The sequence below is a fragment of the Phocoena phocoena genome, chromosome 9 (genome assembly GCF_963924675.1).
Source record: "Phocoena phocoena chromosome 9, mPhoPho1.1, whole genome shotgun sequence".
Taxonomy (NCBI): Eukaryota; Metazoa; Chordata; class Mammalia; order Artiodactyla; family Phocoenidae; genus Phocoena; species Phocoena phocoena.
The window spans coordinates 85,677,422-85,693,161 of NC_089227.1; the positions used below are offsets into that span (position 1 = coordinate 85,677,422).

Genomic DNA, 15,740 nt, shown 5'->3' on the forward strand with positions numbered 1-15,740 from the left:
CTTCTTCCTTCAAACATGTGTTAGAGAGTGAAAAATGCTCCTGGAGGGATTCACATTCAAGAACAAAGAAGACGGGGACATAGGGAAGGAGGATTCTCAAGGAGAGGTTGTGAATCCACCTGTTTCCAAGGGCTTCAACATTATAGCAACATCCCTGCTTACACAGGCGTCAGCATCCAAATGGACAGACTGGTAGCAGGGAAGGGATGTTTCTCAGCCAGAAGTCTCTTCCAGACATAAGAGCCTTGAAATTTTACTTGCGTCCAGAGACACCTCCATCTAAACCCAGCAGAACTCCCCAACATTTTTAAATGCATCCACAGGAAATGATGATCTTTGCAGAGCCCACAGGGGTAAACAGAGGAGGTGGCTGGTAAGTCAGATCTGCTCAGCCAAGGTGTGGCCCACCACGGTGTGCTGAGTGCAAAGCTCTGTGCCCTGTGTTTCCCTGTCCTTCTCTTCTCTACATCCTCTCACCTTTGTGATCCTCCTCTGCAAGGGACTTCCTTCACCTTCCTCTGGTGGTCGGGAGTGTGTGACTCAAGAAAAGCTGCTCATATCCAGGATTCCAGCCAAATGGGAGTCCCCCCAAGGCTACCATAGCTCTTAGCGACACAAATCATACGCTCTTTGTAAATGATGCCCTCAGGAGTTGTGCAATAGGTAGGCTCTGAATCCATGTCCACTTTGGGGAATCTTAAGATACCAAGACACCAAAATTCATTTGTTGTCTCTCTACCCAGTTTGCCACGATCAGCCAGAGCCTCTGACATTTCATCTCAGGCAGGTGGGGGGCTGAGAACTTTTCCCAAGAAAGAATCAAGGGCTTCACATCTCCCTCTTCATTCAATTCGTAGAAAGCCGGCCTTCTCTTCACCTCCAACACAAACCTTTTTAGTCTAAGATCTCCAGCGACGGTGGACTCTTCGGGGGGAGTATACTGCAGTGTTTGGAAATTGCATTGTGTGTTTTTATAGATTTGTGCGTAGGCCCGGTGGTCTTAGAACTCCGCAGGCAATGCTAATAAATAAATAACAGTGCTGGGCTGAGCCCAAGTTAGAGTGAAGGATTTTGTTAGGCCAAAGGTAGAGAGAGGAATTACAGGGAGACCCCTGCCAGAAAGCAGGTGGCTGGACACAGAGCAGTCCACTCAGAGGGAAGGACAACTATATATATATTTATTTTCCTAGGCAATGCACCTCAATGGACATGAAGACTTGTGAACAAGATTCAAATTCCACTACCACCCCTAGCTTATTTTTCAGATTCTGAAACAAAGTCTTTCTGTGGCTCCATCTATGTGGCATCAACCATCTGGAAGGGACCTGAGAAGTTTATTTAATTATCCAGATATTTTGAAATATATGAAACCTTTTAACCCAGATGTTTGTCATCTGTAGAGGGCGTCTACGACTCAGGTTTCTCATCTGAAAACCAGGGGGGTTTCAAGCCCACTGTCTCAAAGGAATGTCCTTTATACGAAAAACTGATCCTGAAGCAATGCACCCACATGCTTCAGGAAGAAAAAAACTCGAAGAATATGTACTGTTGGTCTAACTAGATAGCGGCAGGGTCTCTAAATATAGCAGAAATTGGCCAAAGAGTTTGGAGGAAGAGTGCTGGTGGAGAAGAAAAACGGAGTGAGGAAATGATTGCGTTTTATTAAATTTTCTGGAAGTAATTAGCTCTACAGGATCTTCAGAGACAGTGATTTCAGAGGTTCCCAGCCATTATTTATTCACAGTTAATTCCTTAACGCACAAGTTCATTCAACAAATATTAATTCGATGCTTGCTATATGACAGCAACTCTGGCAGGTACTAGAGATAAAGGGGTGAAACACACTTTTTTTCTCTCTCTTTTTTTTTTTAACTTTTGCAAATGAGTTGTTACAATTGTGGCAACTTCTGTGAAGAAAACGTGAAAGGGGTACTGAAGTCTTGTTCTCATCGGTGTTGCTCCCGGGCAGGGGCGGGGTTCTTCCAGGACAGAGCAGGTACGGGGCAACTCAAGGGGGAAGAGGCGCAGGACCAGCAAGGCAGGCCTGGGAGCAGCCGAGACCCCGCAGGCCACATACGCTGCATTTAGTTTTATCATGAACGCAATTAGAATCCACTGGAGGGTAGAGCATCGTGTAGAGGAAAAAACACCAGATTCAGAAGACTTGGGGCTCTGTACTCAGGTCGACATCTTAAAGAGCCAGGTGGCCCTGGGACGGTCATTTGACCTCCCCAGACTCCGTCCTCTCATCTGTGAAAGGACAATATGAATAGGCTCAAGACCAGAGCTGGAGGGCACCTGAGAGATTTGTTTTATTTTGTTTGGTTTTAGTCCAGCCCCCTCCTAATTCAGAAGAAAAAAAAAAAAAATCAAGGTTTCTAAAGAAACCTTGCAGTGATCAAAAGAAACAATGCATGTAAATACATTTTGTAAAACGAAGTATAACACCTAAGGTATTATTATATTAGTTCTGATCTCTTCCATCCTGGCCACAGACTCACACATCTCAGTGTCCCTAAGTGTTAAGGCAGAGACAGAAAAATGGAACTGTACCTGCATATGTATATGTCTGTGTCTGTGTCTGTGCATCTGTATCTTTATCTCGTTATCTAGATCTAGAAAGAAAGGAGGAAAGACAGCTGGGAGACGGCTGCCATTCCAGGACATTATTTACAGGGAGGGGGGCAATCCTGAAAACTGCCGTATCCCCTTGAGCGCAGTGACCTAATCAAAATGTATAATTATCTGCCTCATCTAAATGAAAGCATCATTTGAGAAACAGTAATGGGCTTCGGTGTGGCTTCAATTGCTATATAGTTCTCAATTGCTATTGAGTTCTCCTTTGCCATGGAATTCAGTTGCTGAAGGGTAATTATAATGTTTAACAAATATATTCCCTTTAGGGACCTGCTGTTAAAGACACAGCATCCCTTTTCTCATTTTACCGAATTACCCAGCTTTCAGGACCATGGCTACACACCCCAGAAGCATGGGCACATTCTCCTCCTAAGCTCACCTTTCTGCCAGTTCAGCTGCTCAGAACCGCACGGTCTGCCCCTCACCTCCAAATAGCCTTGAGAGCTCCCACTGCCCCTCAGGCCTCCCTAATGAACTCCAGAACAGCTCGGGAGAGTGTGCTTTGTCAATTATTTATTCCCCCCGCCCCCCGCCGCCGCCCCAGGTCCCAGGCACCAACCCTTCCCCACTACACCAAGATAGACGATATGAAGATCAGAGCAAAGGAGGGGCTTGCCCTTAAAATACAGATCAAAGATACTCAGCAACTCTGCAGACTAGGGGACTACAAGAAATACGGGCTCTGAGAGTTCCTTTCTTTAGCAGGCGTATTGGATATTTTTTACAGGCTTAGCCCTCAGAGCTAAATGAGGCATCCCTCAACCAAACACACACACACAGAGACACATAAACGCACGCGCGCACACGTGCACACGCGCACGCACACACACACACAGATCTGGAAGAGGAAGCCCAAACCCAGGACTGTTGCAGAGAGGCCAGTGCCTCTGTCCACACTGGAGCTTAGACTATGGCACAGAGGTCTGCTTGAAGAAGTAGCTGGTGGGTGTTGCCCTCCTCGTTGGCTGATTGAATATGCACAGTCCTGGACTCCCAACCTTGTCTAGCCCCTGCCCCTCTATATCAGTCTACTGAATGCATACGACTTGAAGACATGGGCCACAACTGCCGTATGCACCTTTTATCCCTGGTGGCTGGCCCTGTTCTTAACCCTGCAGAGATGCTCAGTAAATTTCTGCAGAATGCTAAATGGCGCACAGAGACAGTAAAATGTATTGTATTACTGCAAGCTGCCTGCCAGCCTGTTCCAAGGTGCTGGCCTTGATACGGATGGTCCTCAATGCCATCCCCTCTCCCCAGGGAGTCAGCCGTAATGAGCCCAAGGGGCAGGCTGCTGCTGCATGCTAGATGTGAACTCACAGAGCACCTTCCAGGGAAAACTGGGAGGAGCTGGGAGAGAGAGGTGTCCCAAGAGGGCACGAGGCAGAGATGGCAACCATGGGGGCCGTTCACTGTGCCCCAGTGCCATCCAGTGACAGAAGCCAACATCTCCAAAGGGTCCCATGGCCCTGAGATGCCTGGTGTCAGACTCACCGCTGTGAGAACAGAAACCCACTGTGTGGCCACTGTAGGTGCCTCATGAGCTCAGAGAAGAAGATGGATTGATTGATTTGTTTATCGGGCCTTTTATTTATTTTGCCCAGAGTGATGGATGAATTCAGCAAAGAGAGAAGGAGAGAAGGGACAATCGGGTTTGCAGGATGGTGTGTCAGCTGCAGAGTGGCTGAGCCAGCATCCTGTTATTAGCTCGGAAAATAACATTTCTCTCCAGGTCTCACCTAAACCTTCGTTGGGAGAATATTTTTTCCAACCCACATTAATAAAAAACAATAACAAGAAATGTGGAAGGAGGAAGGGTTAGAGTAGGAAGCCCGAGTGAGGCAAGGAATTTGTTTAACGGAATCATTTCTGTGCCCCTTAAACACTTTGATTAAAGCCATGGGACCTAAATCAAAGCCACTGAAAGGAAAAATAAAAAGATGTCTGAGAACAATTGCATTTGCTGGAATTTTCCCTCCTGTATTATATTATGATGGGGGAGGTGGTAAAAAAAAGTTCTCTTTGACCCTCCTTTGATCTTTCAAAGTAAAGAAGAACATTTGAAAAAGAAAAAGAATAGAAATTGACACCAAACTTGTTTCCTTTCTTTTCTTTACTTGCATCAATAACTCAATTAGATTTGAAGTGAGGTATGACCAGCTATTGAGCCCAGGACACCCACAAATAAAAACGAGGAGTATGTAACTAGAGGGAGTTCAAAAGGCCACTAGGTCACCAGGGACCCACTCCCAGTCACAGATCCTCTACCCTCATAAGGCCTGAGACAATTTAGAGGACTTGATAGCTTGGTCAAGTAGACCAAGATGGGAGGGAAGTGACGAGAGGCCTTCAATTCATATTTCCATTGTGAGTGGATTTTCTGCAGATCCACCTGCAGTAAGGGGTTCCCTCCATGAGACAGGGCTGCTACACCAACCTCAGAGAGGTGGCAGAGGGCAGCAATATTCAAATAAGACAAGTCTGCAAGCACTTGACTCATTTCTAGGCCGGGAATCTGTGTAACTAGGCTCACTGCTCCCCAAAGAGGGTCATGCCCTTTCTACACCAGTCTCATGAATCTCTGAAATTTCACGAGGAAATAGTGATAAATCAGGGGCACCTAAACTAAAAAACTGATGCCAATGCTAGAAGTGCAGAGATGGGAAGTAACCTGCACCTGGTATGTAATTCTGGCTGATTGACAGCGACTACCTGCGTTAAGAATGATTCTGAGAGGGTTTCCCTGGAGACGTACTGGTTAAGAATCCACCTGCCAATGCGGGGGACACAGGTTCGAGCCCTGGTCCGGGAAGATCCCATATGCCGCGGAGCAACTAGGTCCGTGTGCCACAACTACTGAGCCTGTGCTCTAGAGCCCACGAGCCACAACTACTGAGCCCACGCTCCACAACAAGAGAAGCCACCGCAATGAGAAGCCCGCGCACCGCAAGAAAGAGTAGCCCCCGCTTGCTGCAACTAGAGAAAGCACACGTGCAGCAATGAAGACCCAACACAGCCCCCCACCAAAAAAAAAAAAAAAATATATATATATATATATATATATATATATATATAAGAATGATTCTGAGGATATGTTTGAATTTCATCAGAAAAAGCGTAGTGCTCAATTGACTGATGTCTGCTATAGGGGTAGAAGAAAGCGCTAGTACCATATGTCATGTATATGCCATCCCTGGTAACTGAAAAGAGCACTGGATATGAAGTCAAAACACCATGATCTATGACCTTAGAAAAGACCAAAGCTCTCTGAGTCACAGGTGCTCTATCATTAGGACTAACACTAATGACAGGAAAACTGATATACCTAAATGGACTCTGCAATTTGTGAAACACGTTTATACATGTTATTCCTTTTCTAACATTGTGGTAAAATATATATATAACGTAAAATTGACCATTTTAACAAAACTTTAAGGGTACAGTTCAGTGACATTAAGTACATTCACAGTGCTGTGCAACCATCACCACTATTCATCTCCAGAACTTTTTCATCTTCCCAAACTGAAATTCTACATCCATTAAACAATAACTCCCCGTTCTCCCCTCCTCTGGCCCCTGGCAACCACCACTGCACTTTCTGTGCCTATGACTTTGACTATTCTAGGACCTTATAAAAGTGGAACCACACGGTATTTACTCTTTTGTAAATATTCCACTTAGCGTGTCTCCAAGGTTCATCCGTGTCATCCATGTTGTAGCGTGTATAAGAGTCATCTTCTTCTTTAAGGCTGAAGACTACTCCATCGTATGTACAGACCACATTTTGTGTATCCATTCAGCTGTCAATGGACACTTGGGCTGTTTTCAACTTTTGGCTAGTGTGAATGACGCTGCTATAAACCTTAGTGGGCAGATACCTGTTCAAGTCCCTGCTTTAAATTCTTTTGGGTATATACCCCAGAAGAGGAACTGATGAATCACGACAACTCTCTTTAATTTTCTGAGGGACCACTGTACTGTTACCATCTCTTTTAAAATTTCGATTAGTAATGCCTGTTTGGAATACTTCCTGGAGAAGTTAAAGGATCACAAAGAGATCAAGGTTGATGCAACTCAAATTGAAGTCAGCCTGGGCCTGGCCAAGAGCAGGTGATGAATTCCCATCCCTCCTTTGCTGCTTCCCGGGCTGCAGTGGCCGCCATCTTGCTCCAGCAGGGCACCAGGCCAGAGGAGCAACAGCTTGAGCCTGTCTGCTCTGCCACCTGCTGATGTGCAAGGAGCACATGGTCCCTGGGCCAGAACCAGCTCTCTAGTGGGAAGGAACATCCACTCAGGGGCAGCAATGTTTCCCTTGGCAGGGCGATGGCTCAGATGCTGCCTCCTGGAATGCAGATCCCTCCATGGGAAGGGGGAGGGGGAGGGAACGATGGAGATGGATGGATGGCCATGGAGGGAGGAAGCCATTAGCATTTTGGTTGTGACATATTTATGCTCAGGCTTTGTCATGTGTTTCAAATAACAGGATATTCTGATAGAGACTCAGCTTTTAAATAACAGGCTGAAAAGAAAGACTGCACTGCCCTTCTTTGTTCCACAAAGGCCTGGCAGCTGGCAAGGCCAGGGCTAGCCTGCCAGAATACGAAGCTTTAGAGGGCTTGTCCTCCCGATGATGGGGCAGTGGTCTAATGCCAGCTCACAGCCATTAAGTGGCTGAGCTGCCTGGACGCCTCCCATGCCAGGGCACCACTGGCATCTGGGAGTGGCAACTAGCCCAGGGGGCTCTTTCTCCATAAAGCTGTCTCCAAGTCACTGGACTTAAGAGGGCCTGCGAGGGGGCTTCCCTGGTGGCGCAGTGGTTGAGAGTCCGCCTGCCGATGCAGGGGACACGGGTTCGTGCCCGGGTCCGGGAAGATCCCACATGCCGCGGAGCGGCTGGGCCCGAGAGCCATGGCCGCTGAGCCTGCGCGTCCGGAGCCTGTGCTCCACAACGGGAGAGGCCACGACAGTGAGAGGCCCACGTACCGCAAAAAAAAAAAAAAAAGAGGGCCTGCGGGACTTCCCTGGTGGCGCAGTGGTTGAGAGTCCGCCTGCCAATGCAGGGGACGTGGGTTCGTGTCCCGGTCCGGGAAGATCCCACGTGCCGCGGAGTGGACGGGCCCGTGAGCCATGGCCGCTGGGCCTGTGCGTCCGGAGCCTGTGCTCCGCAACGGGAGAGGCCACAACAGCGAGAGGCCCGCGTACCGCAAAAAAAAAAAAAAAAAAAAAAAAAAAAGGGCCTGTGGAGGGTCATTCAGCCCATACTCCTGCCTAGAGTGGACACTAGCGAAACCATTCCAAACCAGCAGGAATTTTTCTTACTACCAAAATTCTCATTCTGTGGCCTTGCTCTGGGGATGTGGAGAATGATGGTTCCTTTTCCACACCATCAACAGTCTAACGCTGTTGGTGAGCAGGTAGGCTCTGGGACGCGACAAACTCAGGCTGCCCCCCCAGGCACACATTTACTAGTCTGTGAATTTAGGGAAACTACTCCAGTTACTACATGGCTTAATCCTCACATTCTTCATCTGTAAACTGGAGATAAACAAGAACGCCTACCTTATCTCATCGAGGGTACAGGGTGCCTGGCACCTAGGAGCACAATGTAAGCTATCAGGGTTACATCTCTACCAGTGGAGGCATCCTTGGAGTATATGCCCAAAGCCCCTTTGACAGATGTCCACCTGGGTGGATGTCCGCCCCACAGCGCTCCCAAGAGCTGGATTGGGGCATTTGCAGGATGGCAATGGCTTCTCACCAAACTGGAAGGTCTAGGAATCAAACCAGAAGCTTCATCTCATCCAGGTTTGCACCTGGCTTGTTTAATTGTTCCATCGATAAGCTGAGAGCACTCAGTAGTGAGTTAATAAAAATGCTAACTTACGATGGCCCCTGGGTGCATAGGGGAAGGAAGGCCTCCTTCCAAGTGTTTCCATGTCCTGCCCCTTATCTTTCCAGGGGGCCCTTAGGGGGCTGATGGATTCTGGGCACACCTCTGTTTAGAGGAAGCCACCCCCCTTTGAGGCTCAGTTTCTTCATCTCTGAAACAAGGGGTTGCACAAATTCTTTCTAGAATGTTTATACTTTAATGGATCCATGATTCTGGGACTGTGGCTGATGGATAGGAATATAAGGAAAGGAAAAGAAAGGAAAGGAAGAGGAAGAGGGGAAGGGAAGGGAAGGGGAGGGGAGGGGAGGGGAGGGGAGGGGAGGGGAGGGGAGGGGAGGGGAGGGGAGGGAAGGGAAGGGAAGGGAAGGGAAGGCTACTTACATGAGGCAGAAAGTAAAGGTGGCCCCAAACCCAGGACTCCTGATACTCAGGCCACAGAGGAGAAGGAGATTCAAAGAGAGAACAGGCATCAGCAAGGAAATAATTACTCTGCCCAGTCCTCCAGATAGAAACCTGTATCCCTAAGGACATTGTGGAAGCTCAGTTCCTCTGAGAACTAAAAACTGAGCTAGCAGAGCACGCCACAAGGAAGAAAGCTGGGTGGCCCTGCCCCCTCCTTTCACATCACTAACCACAGGACATGGGACACTGTCACCTCCCAGTCCCCTGGGTACCTCCCCATCTCTCAGGGAGCTTGGTAACTCCTGTCGAGAAGCAGTGAGATTAGCTAAAAGGTGTAAACTTGTCTCTAATATGACTGGTTACAGGGAGCTTTGCACCGAGAAAAATTGGAAGAAATATGTAATCCGGGACTGACCCTGGAGGCAATGGTGGGTCTGACCCCTCACTCGCTCACTGGGAAGATGAGAAGACATTGTTCAGTACCTGAGGAAGGAGGGGTGGGGATCAGTAATGACCCCCCATCTTCAGGGAATATCACAAATGACTCGGTCCAGATGAAGAACCCATGTGGCTGGGCCAGATGAACACATATGGAGGCAGCTTGTCCATGGAGGACAAATGTCCACGGAACAGCAGAAAGAGGGGAGGATGGAACCAGCAAAGGGCATTGGCAGGAGCTGAATGGCCACTGGGAGCCAGGCTCTTCAGCTGAATAGACTTGAGTGCTCACAACAGACGGGCAGTACAGGTCTGCAGTAGGTAAGAAAGCTGAGAGCTGGAAGGCTGAGTAGCTGGGAAGCGGCCCCCCAGCAGTGAGCGGTAGATCTGTAATCCCCACCCGGGTCCACCGGCCAAAGCCTGCTCTTTCCACCGGGTTACTTTTCTCTTAATGCTCCAGGCTTGATGGAAGCCAGAGACCACAAAAGGGGTGCAGCAAGGAGTTTCCTGTGATAACGTAGAAAACATGCACACAGACTAAGGAGGATGGGCAAGCGGAGGATGTCTTGGAAAATGGGCTGTAGAGCGGGATGCTGATTGAGCCAAAGTAAATCCTGAGAGCACGATCAAAGGTGGGGCGGGGTCGCCTTGGGAGGAGGGGAGTAAAATGGGAGCATTTTGGGCTATTCTATGCTAGTTAGGCTTTTTTTTTTTTTTAGTTGAATGTACAAAAACTATTGCTCAATTATTAAGATCTGAGAGAAAAGAGCAGCAAGGAGAGAACACTGTAGGGTGGAAAGAGTAGAGGGGAGGGGAGGAGGGAGAGAAGAGGCTGGGGCCACACAGGCTTCGCTCCCCTGTCGCTCTCCTTCCTGCCAGCAGCTCCATGGGCCTGTCGGGCATCCAGAGGAGCATCTGTGTGAGCCCAAGTCCAACTGGTGGGATGCCCCACTGACCTGGGGACCAGAGAGGAGCCAGGGTCTTGCTCTCTCCCGTCACCCCTGCCCCTGCTCCAGCTGGCATGTGGAGGGGGCCAGGGCTGGGCCCTCAGCAGCTCCTGCCCGGCCGTGAGGGCTCAGACACCTGTGCACAGGTGTGGCTCATCCTGCCTGGCTCAATGACGCCTCATTCCACTCTGGGCACTGTACCCAGCTGTAGACAAGGCCCGGGCTGAGGGAAGCTGACACACAGGCATCTGCTGAGGAGCCAGGCACAGCCCTAAAAGATCTTGGCCCAGGACCCCAAATGGCATGGTCTCCAGAGTGGAATTCGCAAGTCGCCAGCCTCGAACCACATGGTGACACTGGACTTCAAGCACTGACCTTGGGCCCTACCGCCTATCTGCAGCGGTGTCTGCTTTCACCTCACACGTACCCTGTGAATGTCTGCAGCTCACAGCACCACCTGAGGGGCAGTCCCTTCACCAGCCCTAATTCAGATCATTCCGATTATCCATGTTGAGGACCCGGCTCTTAATCTGGGTGACCTGTTTAGATCTGCCAGGGCCTGATGAGCCTGGAGGCTCAGGGGAGCCTGGAGCCTTCCCCCAGCCCTTTAACGTGAGACAAGATCCCCAGCGCCTCTGCCACTGGACCAAGACAGCCGCTTTCAATTGTCTTCCCCTCGGGCAAAATCAGCAGCAAAGACAGCACAAAGCTGAGTGCCCTCAGCCCCTTCCTTTGATTCTCAGGTCCCAAGAGCCACCCAGGCACCAGCAACCAGCTAAGACGCAGCCACCAGACCCTTTGCTGGTATCATACGTGGTTTTCCCCCTTCTCAGAGAAACTGACAGGACGTGGCTTCCAGCCCGGAGGTGGGCAGAGAGCTCCCTGAGCCTGGCGAGGACAGAGAAACGGGTGGATAGCTCCTACTTCTCAGCCGTCATCCCGAGGAGCCTTCCGAGGGGGTCAGGCTAATGAGTCCACTGGCTCTGCTACTGGCAGAAGTCCTGGTGGGTGCAACATTCACCACCAAGACAGAGCACCTCCATTGGTGTCAACAGGGAAAAACGTTCCACCAAAGCCTCAGCCAAAAAGCAGGCACTTCATGTCTGCCCCAAAACCATCACTTGGAACAATGAGCTCATCAAAGGAAGGGGATTTTTATAGACTCTCCGTTGATTCTCCTGAGAAGTAGGTACAAAGAGGTGACTGCAGTGTGGCCCGGAAGCTAGTTTGTGGCGTGGCTCCCGAGCCCAAGCTTTTCATACTGAAGCGACAAGGGTCAGCTTGGGTGTCCTTGCTTCCCAACCTCAACCCTGTTTGGGAACTAGCGTGGGGAAAATCCAGACATGTTCTGCCCAAAGCGCTCTTTTGATGGGTGGGTTCAGAGAGACCCCATATCTTTCTGTCACAGGCTGTGCCCTGGTGTGAGACTCCAGGGACAGCCAGCTGGGAGGAGGGGGGGTCACCCAGGTACCCACAGGCCTCCTCCGAGGCCGGAGACACCATGGGTTCTCAGCTTGGATGCAGCCTCTCAAATACTGAAAGACATCCAGCCCACGGCCTTCAGTGATGCTCCCTGGCCTTAAGTAACTTTTATAAAATCATCCATTTGTTTGAAAACAAAAAAGTCTGTAGTTAGATAATAAAACTTGTGTTGCTCTGCCTCTCTTTGGCAGTGCCAACTGTCCTGGACTCTGTGTGTGAGTGTGTGTGTGTGTGTGTGTGTGTGTGTGAGTGTGTGTGTGTGTGTGTGTGTGTTGCCCATTTCTACTCCTCTCATAACACTAATACAAGAGAACATAAATAAATGCCTGCAGGAAGCAAATTCACTCAGTCGAGCCGTGAGCAGATGCTTTCCTTGGGTTCTGATGACTCACTTTTAGAGCCTTCCTCCCTACCCGTCCCGGCCCCTGGGTGCTATGACGGAGCTAGGCCATCCCCTGCATTTAGGGAGAAGCACGTTCCCAAAAGAACGGAACTGTCCAGGGAGCTGACAGCTCATTTTTGCCCTGAGGGTCCCCAGTGAGGATGCACAATGCCCGTGGCAGGGAGTGAGAGCTGGTGGCTGGTTTGCAGGGGCCCCCTAATGAGTGTCGGCTACGTGTGGACACCGGTGGGCAGAGGGAGGGGTGGGAGCAGATCAGGAGAGTGGAGAGGAAATCCCAGGGGAGGAGAACATGGGTGGGGGAGGGCACGCCTCGGGCTTAGGATTCGGCTGCAAAGGAATGTGCCTCTGGGGTCGGGGCAGAGAGGCAGGCTGGGGTAGAGAGGGAAGGGGGGGGGGGGGCTGGGGGACAGGGAACGATGAACCAGGTCATGCTATGTTATGTCTACAGTAGGCACAAAGATGAGGGAAGGAAGGGATTCAGGGAAGACAAGAGAAGGAAAGGATGAAGTTAAGACAAGGGCCATCTGAATGGATGAGAAAAACAAATGTACTGAAACATGCCCCAGGAGCCCCTCAGGGATGGCCTGGGACCCTCAAAGGAAAAGGGGGCCATCATCGTCAGCTGCCAGTTACTAACCTGTGGGGTCCTGAATCACTTCTTGCGACATTTCTCTCTGAAGACCTCAGCACCTCTCAGATGGGACAGCCTATTTGTGTTGGGATGGGGAGTTAGTCCTCCTTGAGGATTTCATAAAACCAAAGCACTGAGAGCTCTGAAGGCCGGAACCAAAGTGGCGGTGAGGGGAGCGGAGCAGACCCCCGGGAGGGATCCTCAGATCGGGGTGGGGTGGGGGGGTGAGGGATTGTCACAGAGGTCCTTGAAATGGAGGAGTCAAGAGCAGGCACCGAGGACAGTGAGCCCTGATCACAGCCCATGGTTGCAGCCTCCTGATCTGCTCCCTCCAACACCCCCCCACGCCCTGACCCCTGCTCGCAAAAGGTCTGGGACACACTCAGCCACTGAAGAGTTCTTGAGTCCACGTAAACAGCCTGAGGAATAACCCTGGGGAGACACGATCGGGAAGGTGAAAAGTTCAACCTGGAGCAATTCCAGCAATTCCTTGTGCATTCCGGAGCCAAAATAGACACCATCTTTTGATTATCTGTGTCACCGCTCTGTTTAATTAATGTGGATCGTTGCCGCTAGATTAACACTCATATTATTTTTGCCCCGGCCTGGTTCTTACCTCCTATCAATCAACTCACCATGAGCCAATGTGACCAGACACAGGCAAACGCTTTGGAAAAAACCTACATCCATGGGCCATGACACGTGGCACCACGTTAGGGGCTGCAGGGCCAGGTGTTGAGCAAGCACACAGTTCCTGTCAGCCAAGAGCTTAACTTTTCCAGTCCAAAAGAAGCAGAACGGAATGGCTAAGCTGGGTCAGAGATGATCACCTTGAGTGGTTCTGCCATTCTGAGCTGTGTGTTTCTCCATAACAAATGGCATTCAGCATCACCACACTGATCACACAGGTACAGTCTGTGTTTGTGTCTTCAAGCAGTTTCTTCCTCACTGAAGGGGTCTCTTGACACCTGTGCGGCTCCTTTTCCGTGAGCACGTGTAGATGCTGCTCTTCTGAAAGGGGTCAGACAGGCCCATGGCAGATCCCTCCTCCTAATGACATCAGCTCAGCCACCCCACCCCCGCCTTCAGCAGGCGTAGAAGCTCCTAAGCCTACCTACGTGTCTTCTCTATCTTTAAATACTTCCTAGGTCGGGAGATGTTACTCATCACCTCCCAGAGCTCACAGACCAGCCTGATGAGTAGGAAAGATGGAGGCTTTTAGAATCAAACCCACAAAGGCTCAAATCCAAGATCCTACAAGAGTGTCTGACACACAGCAGGCTCTTGATAAATATCTGATAAATGAAATTCTGGTTCTGCTACTCACCAACGGTACATCTTGTATAAGTTCTTGAAGGCCTGTCTTTCTTATCTATAAATAGGGGAAGTTGGGAGGCTTAAAGAAAATAATCTATGTCTGTGGGCTCAGTAGAGGGCTTGGCATGGAGAGGAGGAAAGTACTAAGGAAACTGACATTTCATAAGTGTCACACTACTCATAAAATGCTTTGATGCAATGCCATTATAAAATACTAAGCATTTACTGAGTACTTACTATTGCTGGGCACTTTTCTACTGGCTCAGCATCCATTATCCCTTTTAATCTTCCACACTCTATGTGGGTGGGTAAGTATCATCATCCCCATTTTAAACGGGCAACAGCAATTCCAAGTTTTGAAAGCAGCTGGGGCATGACGTGCCCTGACAGTGGAAGCAATGAAAAGCCTGTAGGGCAGGTGGACCAGCCCTGGCTACCCGTGAGTCCTGCCTGAACTTCACTGCCAACTTCATCCCCAGACCCAGCGACCAGTGACCCAGCCATTGGCCACGCTCAGTCTTCTAATGTCCTCCCCAAGGTCTGGAGGAGAAGTCTAGAGGATGGGAAAGAAAAGGCAACCATTCCTTACACACCAGGATTCTATGATTGGAGCCAGGCCACCGAGTTCTGGATGCACTCAGAGTGAGTCGCTGAGACCGCGGTGGCAGTTCTGCTGTGTCTGGGTCACAGACACCTCCAGGAGCAAGAGATCCAGAGGCACACACACCTTTCTGGCTTGTCTTATTTTCCCCTGGAAATCCTGATCACCTTATCGCTCTGAAACTCAGGAGCCTTTTGAAGTCATTGTGTTCAGACTATAAACCACGTACACACAAAACCACTGGCCTTCACCAGGGGGAGAAAAAGGGTTTGTTGGATGGTTTGGTTACTAACTGCTGTTTGGCATTTTAGCCATGGCTTTAAATAATGAGGCACCCATGGAAATGCAGGGTCGGGGAGAGGCCACACAGCAGCAACAAACGGGAGGAATCTGGGAAAATGGGAAACTTTTCATCTGCGATAAGAAACCCTTACGGCTCTTATTAGGCTTTCGGCTCAGTCAGGGAGGTCCCCTGGCTTTAATAAAATCTCATTTTCCCCTTAAACTCTCCCATGTGGTAGGGGCCCAGAGTTTAATGGGGATATAAGAGATGATTCCAACCTGAGGCTCAGGTGGCTGGGGCCACCCTCCAGCCCAGCAGCTGGGATTGATTGCAGAGCTGCTGGTCCAGCCACATGCGAGCCGCTGCACATCAGAGAATAACCACGGGCCATTTGATGCTGACCTGGGCCAAACGAAGATGGCAGCCTGGCTCCTGTGCATTCCTGCTTTGAGGAGGGAGAAGCTCATGCCGGTCTTTATTAAGAGGGGACCCAAAGAGTAAGTCGACCAGTTCCAACATGTGATTCATTAGGGGGCATCTGCATTTGAAAGGCTCCGTGGCTTTAATCTATGCCTGATTCCTTAAGGTTCCCATCAGCGCTGGGTGACCATGTTCATTCGGACCTGTGCGTGGTGGTGAATTCATCTCTCCTGTCACGTGCAATTCCATCGGGGGGGGGGGGTCTCACCCTCAGTTCTGAGGGGCTGAT

General features: G+C 49.9%; 1 protein-coding gene across 4 annotated transcripts in view; it reads right to left on the reverse strand.

Annotated features, from left to right (window-relative positions):
- The window catches only part of PLXNA4 (plexin A4), a 371,857-nt gene that overhangs the window by 229,126 nt on the left and 126,991 nt on the right, over positions 1-15,740 (reverse strand). Inside the window, exon 3 of one of the 4 annotated variants that reach the window (XM_065884181.1) lies at positions 5,425-5,471. The exons of the other annotated variants lie outside the window; for them this stretch is intronic. Coding sequence (XP_065740253.1) covers positions 5,425-5,471 — 47 coding nt within the window. The remainder of the gene's footprint in view (positions 1-5,424; positions 5,472-15,740) is intronic. 4 annotated transcript variants of the gene reach the window in all.